The sequence below is a fragment of the Phodopus roborovskii genome, unplaced genomic scaffold, assembly GCF_943737965.1.
Source record: "Phodopus roborovskii unplaced genomic scaffold, PHOROB, whole genome shotgun sequence".
NCBI lineage: Eukaryota > Metazoa > Chordata > Mammalia > Rodentia > Cricetidae > Phodopus > Phodopus roborovskii.
This window is the reverse complement of record NW_026126410.1, coordinates 34,572,080-34,585,255: the sequence shown is the minus strand read 5'-3', so window position 1 is coordinate 34,585,255 and position 13,176 is coordinate 34,572,080. Positions and strand designations below refer to the sequence as shown.

General features: G+C 41.2%; 1 protein-coding gene across 1 annotated transcript in view; it reads left to right on the top strand.

The window, feature by feature from the left end:
- Basp1 (brain abundant membrane attached signal protein 1) overlaps positions 1-7,430 on the top strand; it is a 46,686-nt gene extending 39,256 nt beyond the window's left edge. Inside the window, exon 2 of the mRNA XM_051182584.1 lies at positions 5,806-7,430. Within this exon, the coding sequence (XP_051038541.1) occupies positions 5,815-6,489 (675 nt within the window). The 5' untranslated portion in view covers positions 5,806-5,814 and the 3' untranslated portion in view covers positions 6,490-7,430. The remainder of the gene's footprint in view (positions 1-5,805) is intronic.
- The last annotated feature ends 5,746 nt before the right edge of the window (positions 7,431-13,176 follow it).

Below are 13,176 nucleotides of genomic sequence, written 5' to 3'. Positions count from 1 at the left end.
CCATATCTGTAAGAGTGCCTTGAGTATAATTTCTGAATTGTTTGTTACCTTTAATCCTCTGAGTTTAAAATATACATAAAAGATAAATATCTTTGCACCCATTTAAATTTTGTATAGCTATAAAATTTCCAAATTTAAATTCCTAGGATCAAGAACCAATTTATCTTTAAGGTTTGCTGAGCACCAATATAAAAGATTACATTTCTCCTCTCTATGAAATTGAAATTAGTTGTAAATAGTTTTCTCCCTATAAGATAAACCTGTTAATGCCTAGAATCCTAATACTTGGTTTAGAGGACGATGTGAAGGATAATTTTTTAAAGGATATTTATTACTTTTTCCAGCTGCTTTTTAGGGCAAAAGAAATCACTGTACCCAGTCTATCTGGCTAGGAAGGTGTTTCTTTATGTGAAGACATTAAAGAAATGTAGCTTTAGATGGGTCAAAACGGGGGCTGGGGAAGTCATTGAGCCAGCTACTAGGACCTGAGTTCCATCTCAGAAACCAGGTTTAAAAAAAAAACAAAAAAAATATAAAACAGGCATGCTGTGTGTTGGTAATTCCAGCCTTGGGGAGATAGGAGGATCTTATCTAGGCAAACTGACATGTTCCAGGCCTGTGAGAGACTAAATCAAGAAAACCAGAGTGACTGTGCCTGAGGAATGATTGTCAAGGGTCACAGGCAGGCTGGCAGGACACTGGATGGAGCAGTAGCTGGGAGTTTACATCCTGATCCACATGCAGGAGGCAGAGAAGGAAAACTAACTGGGAGTTGCTGGGCTTTTGACACCTTAAAGTTGGCTCTGAGTGTCACACCTCCTCCAAAACCCACACTTCCCAATCCTTCCCAAACAGTTCCACCAACTAGGGACCAAGCATTCATCCATTCGAGCCCATAGGGGCCATTCTCATTTGAAACTACCACAATTGTTCTGTGGTTTTTACATGTGCCTGTACACATACACACACACACACACACACACACACACACACACACACACACACACGCATGTACATGTACATGCTCTCAAAGTGTTGCAAAAATTCCTAAATAAGCATTCCTTAGGAAAAGTCATTGCTTGACAATGAGCAAGATGTAGTATGGGTCATCAATGAGTGTGGTATCTGTGAAATTGGTCTTACGAGTGGCCTGCTCATGACTCATGCTGCATGGACACAAGCCCTGCTGTCCCTGACAGATGGATGCAATGGGGCTGTTGTGATCAACAACTGCCACTGACTCCTTGTGCTTCTCTGGCACCTTCCTCTTTTTTCTTGATCCTCACCCCAGGTTGCCTGCACCTGCTAACGCTGTTGGAGAGACTTTTTCTCTTTCTGCAACAGAAAGCAGATCTTTCAAACATTTCTTCTGGAATACTGCTTGTATCCAAAGGTGATGAATTAAATAGAGACCCAGTTTCTAAAGAGAGAGAAAAGCAGAAGACAGTCATGGGAAAATTAGAATATATCACATATGAATATATTAGAATTGTTCTAATATATATGTCAGTGCTTTAAACATACTAAAGTGCAGCTTCATCTTTTGATATGAAAAAATTCATGTGTAGAAAATCACCAGGAAAAGACATTTGCCATGTTACTTCCTGTTATAACCAAAATAAAAATGAGATTTTCTTTTTAATCCTTTATATATAAATTTGAAGCAATTGATGACCTTTAAAGTAAGGAATGTAGATTCTTTTCCATCCCAATGTAAAAAAAAAAAAAAAAAGTGAAATTTCTTGTTTCCTTGAAATAACTGACAGAAAGGTGTTGAGGACACAGTGGTAAGTGAAATGATGCTTCCTTCATGACCATTCAGGACTACTTCATATGTGGAGGAATGGATTTATAATGCACATATAATTGTTTTGTTTTGTTTTTGAGACAAGATCTTGCCATGTAACTCAGACTGGCCTGGAATACAAGACACCATTGCCTCAGCCTTGCAGTTGCCAGGATTACAGGCCTATGCCCAGCTCCTAACTTAAGGTTTTACAAATCTTTGTCTAGAAACAGATTTCTTAGTATAATGAATTATTGTTGCGTTTAGAAAGACTTGTAACGTCATGAAAATTATGAAGGTCTAAAGTGTTCTGAGCAGAGAAGTGAACTGATTCTGGTGCCAGGCGCTCTGTGCAAATTTCTCCTGCACATCTGCAAGGACAGCAGGGGCTTGCTTGAAAAATGAATATCAAACATCTTTCTGATCACATTTTAAGAAGTGTTTGCTTTTTTAAACAGTATTTTAATTACAGTGTTTCTAATGGCTGGTTCTAAAGCTCATTTATGGAGAACCTCATTTCTTCTATTCTGTTCTAATGGCTGGTTCTAAAGCTCATTTATGGAGAACCTAATTTCTTCTATTCTTTTCGCATTTCTAAGTGCGAAATTCTCTGGGAATTGAAAAATATACTGTTGTGTCACTTTAAATGCCCACAAAATTGACATTTATTATTTTATAGGAAATAGAGACACAGCAAGGTCCATTAAGTTGCTCATAGGATTCAAGGAAGGTTTACTTTGGTGGTGGGATTCATGGATCAGCTATGGCCTAATTTCCAATGCCCTGTGACATTCTTGCCCACTATTTTTTTTTATATAGTGAACACTTTTTCTCTTTGTAATTTGTTGCTAATTTTTTTTATTTTTGTTGTTGTTGTTGTTTTTTAATGTGCATTTTAAACTGTATTCTATAGCTATGGCTCTTGTGGCAGGGGATGTTCTTGCCCTTTTATAAGAAAATGTAGAAGCTGCTTCCTGTGGAGGTGTCAAAACTGCAATGAACTCTAGAGTTTGTTCTCATAAAAACAAACATCTTCACTCTGTGCATTCAGCATCTGCCCATGCTTTTTCAAAGTGCCACTCATAGCTGGTAGATATCAACTGTGAGGAAATTTGAAGACAAGCTTGGTGCTTTGGATGCCACTTTGGATTAGGCTTAAGTAACTTCCAAGACAGATTACTTATTGGCTCAAGATACCCGTTTCTCCACCTACCCACCCCCTTTCTCATGTTTGTGTGCTTATGTGTGTGTGTGTGCACATGCTGGCTCATTTGTGTGAAGGCTCAAGATTGATGTCCAGAGTTGGTTGAGGCACCCAGAGCTGGTTAACGAGCCAGTCTAGCTGTCTTGCTCAAGGCATCCTCAGTCACTACATTCCTAGTGCTAGAATTACAGATACTTACTTGGCTGTGGCTCCAAACTCCAGTCCCTCCAATGAGCCATCACCTTTAAGTGGCAAGTCATCTCTCCAGCCCTGTGGCTATCTTTACTTTTTTAAAACTCAAAAAACTCAGTGTTCCAACTTTCAAGACTAAATCACTTCTTTCAAAACTAGAAGTCATAGAAAGGAGAGGACTTATTCAATTCCATGCCCTTGATCCTTGCTTGATGCCAAGTCTTAAGGATCTAATAAGAGCTTCACATCGGGCACTGATGGTGCATGCCTTTAATCCCACCACTTAGGAGGCAGAGACAGGCAGATCTCTGTGAGTTTGAGGCCAGCCTGGTCTACAGAGCAAGTTCCAGGACAAAGCAATACAGAGAAACCCTATCCTGAAAAACCAAAAACCAAAACAAAACAAAAAACTCTTCACTAGCAAATTGAAGGAGAGGCTTAGGGTAGAGAGTATTTAGGAAGCTTCTTCTGTATTCTCTATCCTCTTAACATGTTGAGCTCTGGGCCATTCTGGGAGGTCCTGCCTTGGAATCCAGGAAGGTAACATTCCTAGGTTTACAGCTCCCTTGCCAAATCAGCTTCTTAATGGGTAGATTTCCCCCATCACCTGCCAGGTGGTGCTTCTTGAACTAACACATTCTTTTTGGCTATGACCTTTGTTTTGTTGCACAGCTTCAGGAACTCAGCTAGTTAGAATTTCCTTTTCGGTAAAAGGAGGATGTTAATGACATACCATTTTATGATGCTCTCGAGAAGGTTAAACATTTAGGTAAATTGTTTAGGATTAGGATTGTTCCCATCACCTTTGATTTTAATTTGTAACTCTAATTTACCTCTGTGTGCTGGGTAGGTGTTCACTCATATTCAACTGGTGTTCACTCACCAGACAACTGCTTTCCCGGGACTCTAGTGCATTTCATAAGCCTCCTCCTGGAACTCTGCTGTGTTTCACACAGGTAAATCAGCTGAAAGCGCTGGCTGATTGTGTTTTAAAAACCGACATTATTGAGACTCGTTCTCTTACACCTTGATTGTGTTTGTTCGATTTTTACCAAGAAAAGAGGCACAGCTGGGCTGAAGACAAAGAATAGAATGTGGCTTTAATTGTGCTGCTGAAAACCAATTTTAGTACCCTAGATTTTAGGTTTGTAAACCAACAGGACTTTAAACCTTTGGGGATTGCTATATAGAATTTCATATTGTGGGTGTCAGAACCCAGAACTCCATTCTTTGTTCACAGTGAGAATACATTTGCTCTTTGCTTCAATAAGCTATAATGCCTAGGTTGGTGCAGTGGTTTCTGTTATACAACTAGGAGAAAAATCTAAAGGTAGACCTGTCAGATTTTCTATTTCCTGGCTCAACCTAATGCACAAAATGTAACTTGCAGTATAGAAACCGAAGTTGCTCCTAATTGTAAACACTTGGCAACATGTCTAAGAATTCGATGAAGGTGTTACAAATTACAATTTATTACTTGAGTTTGTGTTTTCATTTATTGCTTAGTGGTAATTTTTTTTGTGGTAAAATATTTTTAATTGTGGTTTCAACCACATATATTTACTGCAACAGAAAATGGGACCCATTGCTTGAAGTGAGTAAAGACTCCAAGCCATTTCTTTCCCATTTAAGAAATATAGCAACAATTCTTGGATGACACAATAAAGACCTTTCTTGAAAATAGGAAGAATATTTTAGTCATCTTTGTGTTTGTTTCTTTTCTTTTTTCTGTCTCCTCCAACTCTTAAAGTCATCCCAGACAGGAAATTAGCATAGAATGGCGAGACACATTTTGACTGAAGAATATTACTCAATGCAACACCCGACTTAAAAAAAAAATGTGGGTTATTTCACTGTCATGAATCATGATCCCAAGAGGTGTAGTGAAGAAAAAACACATTTTCTGCTCTGAATGGATGATAGTAAGGGGTGGGGAATAGCTGGGTGAAGAGAACTCAGGGTCCTGCCAGGAGTGAGCAAACCAGGTGAACTCACCGAGAGTTTCTACTCTAACCTTACACTATGTTTCTCTACTTTTCCTGTGGGGACCAACAGGAGCCGTGGATTGTTAGCATTTAACATTAACATTTCATTAACGAAAAACAATCACAATTTCTCAAGAAAGCAACATCTTTGTGATTTCTCATACGCATATGATGCTACAAAGAACGTGCTTTCAGAAGCAATGGGTGAGAGATCTGTGATGTATGCTGTGCGGTTTCCTCAGAAAGTTAATGGATAAATTATAAGGTTTTGTTGTTTTTAACCAGCTGTATTGTAGTTCTAAAATGGCTATCCCTGCCATTTTGTGCTGCTGTGTTCATTCCTGGATGTTTAAAACCGGTATAAGGAGACAGGTAGAAACCAATACCATACCACCTGTCCTCCCTTTTGGCAGCCGGGCCCACTCATTGAATCTTTGATCCTCCATTAAGAGTTCCTTCATTTGCTGGCCTGCAGGCTTCGCAGCTGAGACTTTCCTTTCTTTGTTCTTTGTTTCGAAGTGTTACTTCTAAATTGTGGTAGATTGAATGTGACATCCAGGCCACTCCATCGCCCTGGTCCTGTAAGTTTGCCTGCCCGTCCCTAACACCCCTTTGTCTCTCCTTGTGCTTCCTTGCAGAACTCCAAGATGGGAGGCAAGCTGAGCAAGAAGAAGAAGGGCTACAATGTGAACGACGAGAAAGCCAAGGACAAAGACAAGAAGGCTGAAGGCGCGGGCACCGAGGAGGAGGGGACCCCGAAGGAGAGCGAGCCCCAGGCGGCCGCCGACGCCGGAGAGGTCAAAGAGAGCGCGGAGGAGAAGCCCAAGGACGCGGCGGACGGCGAGGCCAAGGCGGAGGAGAAGGAGGGCGACAAGGCGGCGGCCAAGGAGGAGGCGCCCAAGGCCGAGCCCGAGAAGAGCGAGGGCGCCGCGGAGGAGCAGCCCGAGCCCGCGCCGGCGACCGAGCAGGAGGCGGCCGCGCCCGGGCCCGCTGCGGGCGGCGAGGTCCCCAAGGCCGGCGACACCGCGGGTGCCGAGAGCACGGGCGCGCCCGAAGGCGCGGCCAAGGAGGAGGGCGAGGCCAAAAAGACTGAGGCTCCCGCCGGCCCCGAGGCGAAAAGCGACGCGGCCCCGGCTTCAGACTCTAAACCTAGCAGCGCCGAGGCCGCGCCCTCGTCCAAGGAGACGCCCGCGGCCTCGGAGGCGCCCAGTTCCACGGCCAAGGCCCCCGCGCCTGCCGCGCCCCCCGCCGCCACCCCTGAGCCGCAGGCTGAGGCGCCCGCCGCCGCCAGCTCCGAGCAAAGCGTGGCCGTCAAAGAGTAACCAACCAACCGGGACAGCCTAGCCGAAGCGAAGAGGCCACTTGCAAACGACCTGTCTCACGCTCTCTCTGTCTCTCACTCTGTCCTCTCTCTGTCTCTCTATCCTATAACTAACTTGTTTCAAATTGGAAGTAAGGATATGTATTGCCCAAGGGATTAAAAGGAAAAAAAATAATAAAAGGAAAAAAAATTAAAAAAAAAGAGGATGTGTCCCATCAGGGGAGGGAGGGGGTGGGGAGAATCCAAATAGTATTTTTGTGGGGAAATATCTAATATACCTTCAGTCAACTTGACCAGTCAGTCCTGGATTTCTGAGATCATTGTCTGAAAGTACATCATTTGTACCTGAACCGCTGTCCCCTGGCGCTCCACCCCGAAAACCCCAACATCTTTCCTGCAATGCAGCTGGGGAGGGAAGCCTTTGATTCTGCCCACAGGGCCAGTGCCAAGGCAATCAGATCTTTATGAAAGCAGTATTTTCTGTGTTTCCTTTTTAATTTACAGCCTTTCTTGTTTTGGTATTTTTTTTTTCTTTTTAACGTTGTGGATGAATGCCAACTTTCAGACGGAGCCCACTTAGCTTGTCCACATGTATCTCGATGCCAACCCTCCATTCTTCCTCTCCAGATATTTTTGGGAGTAACAAACATTCTCTCATCATACTTAGCCTACCTAGATTTCTCATGACGAGTTAATGCATGTCCGTGGTTGGGTGCACCTGTAGTTCTGTTTATTGGTCAGTGGAAATGAAAAAAAAAAAAAGTCTGCCTTCATTGAAGTTCCAGTTTTCTGCCGTCTGTGTCACAGACACCAACATACCACCCATTGGAAAATGGAAAATAAAATAAAAAATATAAATAAAAAATGTACAATGGATGCATTGAAATTATATGTAATTGTATAAATGGTGCAACAGTAATAAAGTTAAACAATTAAAAAGTAGTGAAGACTGTTGGCTTTCTTTTCCCTTCCTTGTCTGTAATGGGTGTTTTTTCTCTCCTGAGTGTGATTAGATGAAGGTGTGAAGCAGGATCCTAAGTCTTCTTCTTGACCCTTATCTTTAAAAACCAAACAAAACACCACAAACAGTGGAGTCAGTGTGCAGTTCAGTCATCCCGTAAGATGAACAGAGAAAAGTTCTTTGGGTTTACACCCAACCGTTGGATAGGGTGGACGTAATTATTAATACTTTAAAGTAGTGAATATTTTGAATGAGACATTAAATGACAGTCAAGAGCTGTCTCTTGAAGGCTGGGAAGAATAACATGATCTTATAGAAACTTCCTATGTGTACAAATTGTGAAGCCATGAACTAGCATCTATGCCTGCCCCCTCCTTCAGCTTCATTGATAGCAGAGCAAGGCTGGGGATCGGGAATACTATGAAGGCAATGCAATAACAGCCAAGAGAAAGCTGCCTGCTTGCTCTTCTACCAGTGGCTTCCACCTTCTCTAGACCTCCCTTGCTTCAGTTTCAAGGGACCATCAACCTTGTGACCTCTGAGACAAGAACCCTGTGATATCTGAAACATGTAGAAGCTTGTGCACATGCCACTGAGCCATCTATACCATGAATAGAAGTGTAAATATGTCACCCCTGATGACTTCATTACTGGGGTAGTGACCATCTATGCTCAGGGTTCCCCTTTCTGCATGTAGAACAGAGGCTGGAGGAAGATGGCAGCTTCTGTGAGAGTCAGTGAGTACACATCAGTTCTTGAGTGTAAGGGAAAACTGTCTCTTGGGTCTCTGAGAGTAAGTTTCCAATCTGATACTGGAAACTACTTTACATACAGAAACCTAGCCACTGTAAGGATTTCTCAGGCTCGAATCAGAGAAATGCCTAGGAAAATAACAGTTTCCTATTTCATGTGCCACTAAGACGATTGTAGAATTGGTCAAGGCCGTGGACCTCAAGTGATGTTGTGGATCTGAGTCAGCCTGGCTCCATTCCTGCGGGCTACACAAAGGAAAGAGACCCTCCCCAGATATTTCTGAGTGTCTAGAATCAGTACCCCATCTGGAGAAACAGAAATGGTCTCATTGCTTAGTTAATGTACTTTTCAAGTTCAGGCTGTGAACTCTTAATGCATGAAAGTACAGCACACATGAACTATGTAAAAACATTAACCACCCACCAACTGTTTTAGGTAAGAAGAATAACAGGGGGGGGGTGTTATACATAAAATCAGGTTGGGGCGGGATTCTGGTATTAGGGAGGTGACAGATTCAACAAACTGGAAGACCTTTATAAAACTGCAGACTATCTTTAAAATTAAAAAGAAGACTTATTTCTGAAAAATCAATTAACTTTTATTGATGACTGCAAAATAGTTATGAATATTAAATGGCATTCGTTTATTGCAATAAAACATGCTTGGTGGAAGTAATATTCAATAGATTTATTTTCTCCTCCCACCATTTTAATTAAAATGTCCACAGGCTTTTGGGTGAAAATAATCAACTTGAGCTCTCGGGGTAACATCATCTTCCTAAGTTTCTGGGTGGGATAAATGAAATAAGGAGACACACTTCACTTTATGTATAGAGTTAAAGGATGTGGTGTGAAACAGTTCAAATCTGAGCACATCTCTCCACTTATTATCTAACTGTTATCTTGTGTATGTTATTTAATTTTATCATTTAAAAAAATGCTTGAAACTGTTATATTCAGTAGAAAACCTAGGACACGTGATGATGGGCTCCAATAGGAAGGAAACAGTGTTGGGTACTCATAGTATAATATAATTGGGACTAACCTAGGTCATTCCTTCCTTAATCATATAAAGTGAAGGCACCTCAGTGCGTAGGCTGTGTTTAGCAAGTTCCAACTCTTCACATATTTGCTTCATTAACTTGGGCATCAAAATATTTTCTGAAACATGAATGGCTTTAGGGCTCATCTTCACTGGATGCCTGTGTGTATCTTGTGTGTGTGTGTGGGGGGGTGAACAGGAATCAAAATGAATGTTTCCAAGGTTGCTGGGATTGTTCATCCTCTTTGGTGGTCCTACCCTGTAGGTGATGTTACCTCTGAATGTTGGCGATGGATGTATTCCCACAAGAGCTGAGTTGTGGCATGCATCCTGGGACCATCTGATGCGACCTCAAGCTTAGAGGAGGTCACTCTAAACAACTTCTAGCCATTGAAGAAGGGAGAACTTGGAAAAAAGGCAGGGGCCTCCTTCAGTTTCCTGGAGTCTCTTTTGCTTAGTAAAGACCAGGCTGGGTGGACAGTAAGGACATGGTTATCAACTACCTGATCTAGACACTCTCTGGCTGTCAAAGTTGGGCCAGCTATTAGGTTCTAGATTCCCAGGTACCCAGAGTCTGCTTTCCTTGGGTATCCTGGAGCTTTAATCTTCTCTGAGTGAAATAGCATAGCAAACTAGAACACAGGCTCCTTACCAAGACACACAACATTGCAACTTAAGTTCATCAGCAAAACTTGCCTTGAATGGAACATTAGTTTTATATTATTCCTTTCTGGATGTCAGAGTTTGACATACAGCAAATTCAGTTATTTCATTTATTGGGGAAAAGGTCAATTAGAAAGCTTATTGGCCTTTTAATTTTGGTTGTTACCCAGTCTGTTAGGATTGGTGAGATCCACTGCCATTGTTTTGATTTGGTTAGGTCTTTCAACAATAACATTGCAGATGTATTTCATTTGAGATTTACTTTAACTAATTTGCACAATATTAAAAAATGGACCCTTAGGGGATAATCTTAAAATTTTACACCATAACATCATTAGTAGTTTTAGGATTCATCCCAGGTGTATTTTTTTTTTTTTTTTTTTTTTTTTTTTGGACACAAACTTACTATATAGTCCTGGCTGGGCTGGAGCACATCATGTAGATCAGGCTAGCCTCAAACTCACCGACATCTGCCTGCCCCGACTCCCAAATGCTGGGACTAAAGACATATGCCACAATGCCCAACTGGTAGGACCTTTGCAAAAAGAGTGATGGTTTTGCTTTGTTTGAAACTGTCAGCACTTGATGTTTAAAGTGTTTAGCAATGGATGTTTCTTTACCAGAGAGTCCTTTCAAAGCCCTGTCTGCTAATGGAAAAGTGAAAAGGGCAATATAGAAGGTTTTCATGACAACTTGGTGTGTCTTAGTTTTAAAATAAGCCATTCTTCACGATAAAATTATATGCTTTCTTACTTTTTAAGGACAGAATTTTCAGTGGCATATGACATCTCAGAGCCTGGAGGCTGATTGGATTAGTACATTCCTCCTCATTCTAGTATCCCTGTTGTTAAGAGCAGTTTCCATCGTGGAGACTTTTGTTTTCATCCATATCTGTATTCAAGGAGATTCCTAGAGAGAATCTGATTGAAAAGAACATAATCCTGGAAAAGAAAAAATCCTAGTGTAATTGTATTCATGAATACAAAAAAAAAAAAAAAAAAAACAAAACCGAAAAAACAGGATACATATATCTTTGGATCTTACTTACCCTCAACTTCCATATTTTTCTGAAATGCAAACATCACATTCGTTTCTCAGCTTGTTTTGTCAGAAAGTAATTTTATATTCCCCCTGGCTTCTCCTCTGGATTCAGGAAATTCACTTTTAATGTTACATATAAATCAACTGGCATTATCTAACACATCTCTTTTTCTTTTACTTCCCTCAGGTCAGTGTGTTAAAATGCCGAGGGACTCGGGGCAGATTAATCTGACCAGATTTGAAGTCATTTAAAAGGACACTCATACTTGCTTTTTTTCATTCAGTTTTGCCTCCATATTTTCCAAGAATTAAGAGATTAACCCCCCCCCACACCGTAACCTTCTTACTGAAACCAAACTAAACAAAAAGTGTATACCCTATTGATTGCTAACCAGAGTTTCAGATAACAATCAAAATGAGAAATCTTTAGTTTCAAGTTTTCTCTGTGCATAGAAAAACTAAAGCTTTAAGCCAATTTATTTTACTCATTCAATTTCTAAAATCTTGAGTTTCAAACACTATAAGGAAAGGTTGAGTATTAGCAACTTCCGCAGTCTTAGCCTTTTAAACTGTGAGTTTATTCAAATACAAAAGATTTAAAGAGGCAGCAAAAACTCCTGGCTGGTAATTGAATGATGAAGGCTTGACATTGTGTAGTTAAGAGTCACATAACCTGAAATCCAGCTACATAATAACGCTGTTACTCAAAGAAGGAAAAAAAAAAGCACCTGTTTTGCCTTGAGGAAAAATATGTTGACTTGTGACACACTTTTGTTAACAAAAGGAGTGGGTGCAGGGCTGGAGGTGAAGGGGGGGGGGGGAGAGATCCTCGAGCTTTGGTTCTGAAGAGAAAGCAATCCTATTAATGGAAGAGAAAGACTACGTTTCACCATTTCACTGACAGAAACAGTCCAGTTTTCGAGCTGTGCTAAGAAAAAGGGATGGCATGACTTATTACCAGAGCTTTTTGCACAGGTTTGGGAAATTTGACTTGACAGGTGAACCCCATTAAAAGAAATGACTCTACAATTCCATAAGATTCCATAGCAGCATGGAGCAATCTCTGTCCTACTCAGCCTGGGCACAGACATCCCAGAATAGAGCTTGCTCTCAGCCCTCAGCCGGAACCACCCACTTCAGCACTGAAGTCTGACTAGTATGCAAATTCCCAGAGGGTATTTAAAATTTTTTTAAAGCTAAGAATAATAGAGACTGCGTTTTGCTTGTTATCTATTCAGCTGCCTTCTCTTCTAGGAGCTGAAATTGCCTTGGCATTCAGAGCAAATTCTAGCTTTTCAAAATACACACACACACACACACACACACACACACACACACACACACACACCCCAAAAACAAACAAACAAAAACAACCCCTCCCCCAGCAATATCACTGTAAGATGAACTACTAGAACATATATAAAAGACTTGCCTTAATTTCTGAGGCTAGTCAGAACATTGTAACAATTTTGTCTTTTACTTATTGTTTTCTCCACATTTTGTTGCAGGTTCTACTTCTTGTTGGTTAATCATTTCCCAATCGCTGCCTGACTGTCTGCCTGCCTCCCACTGACTCCACACTGGGCTACAGGCTTACAATGGATTAGAATGATAAAAAGTGTAAACATCTTAAATGTGCCCTTCTTTAGGGGTTTACTTAATTTTATTTTCTGTGCACAATTGTTTTGTGAATGTGCACTACAAGTGTGCTTGATGTACATGGTGGCCAGAAGAGGTGTTGGATGTCTTGGAAGTGGAGTTTGAGCTGCCATGTGGGTGCTGGGAATTGAACCTAGGTTATCTTTGAAAGTAGCAGGTACTTTTTAACCACAGAGTCACCTCTGCAGCCCTAGATGCATCATCTTACACACAATCCAAGCATGCCTCCTTTGGCTTTTCAGAACCCTTGTACTTCACTTGTTCTGGGAGAACAAATGTAAGTTCCTTGGCACTCTCCCGTGTTTTGTGTATGTTTCTTCTGCCTACATTGGTCTGTAAGAATGATGGGGAGATTAACAGAGGATGTAGTCAGAATGTGAGGTAATTCAAAATGGTCCTCACATTGAATGCCTTTCAAAAAGAATCCAGAAGGTCCTACCACAAGCTGATTACAGAAGGAAGAGAAGTGGGTTCTTAAGTGCTGTTCCATTTGATTATAAAAGAATCTTTGTCTGGCTGGGCTTAGAGGCTTACACTTCTAATCCCAGAATTTGGGAGGCAGGATCTGCC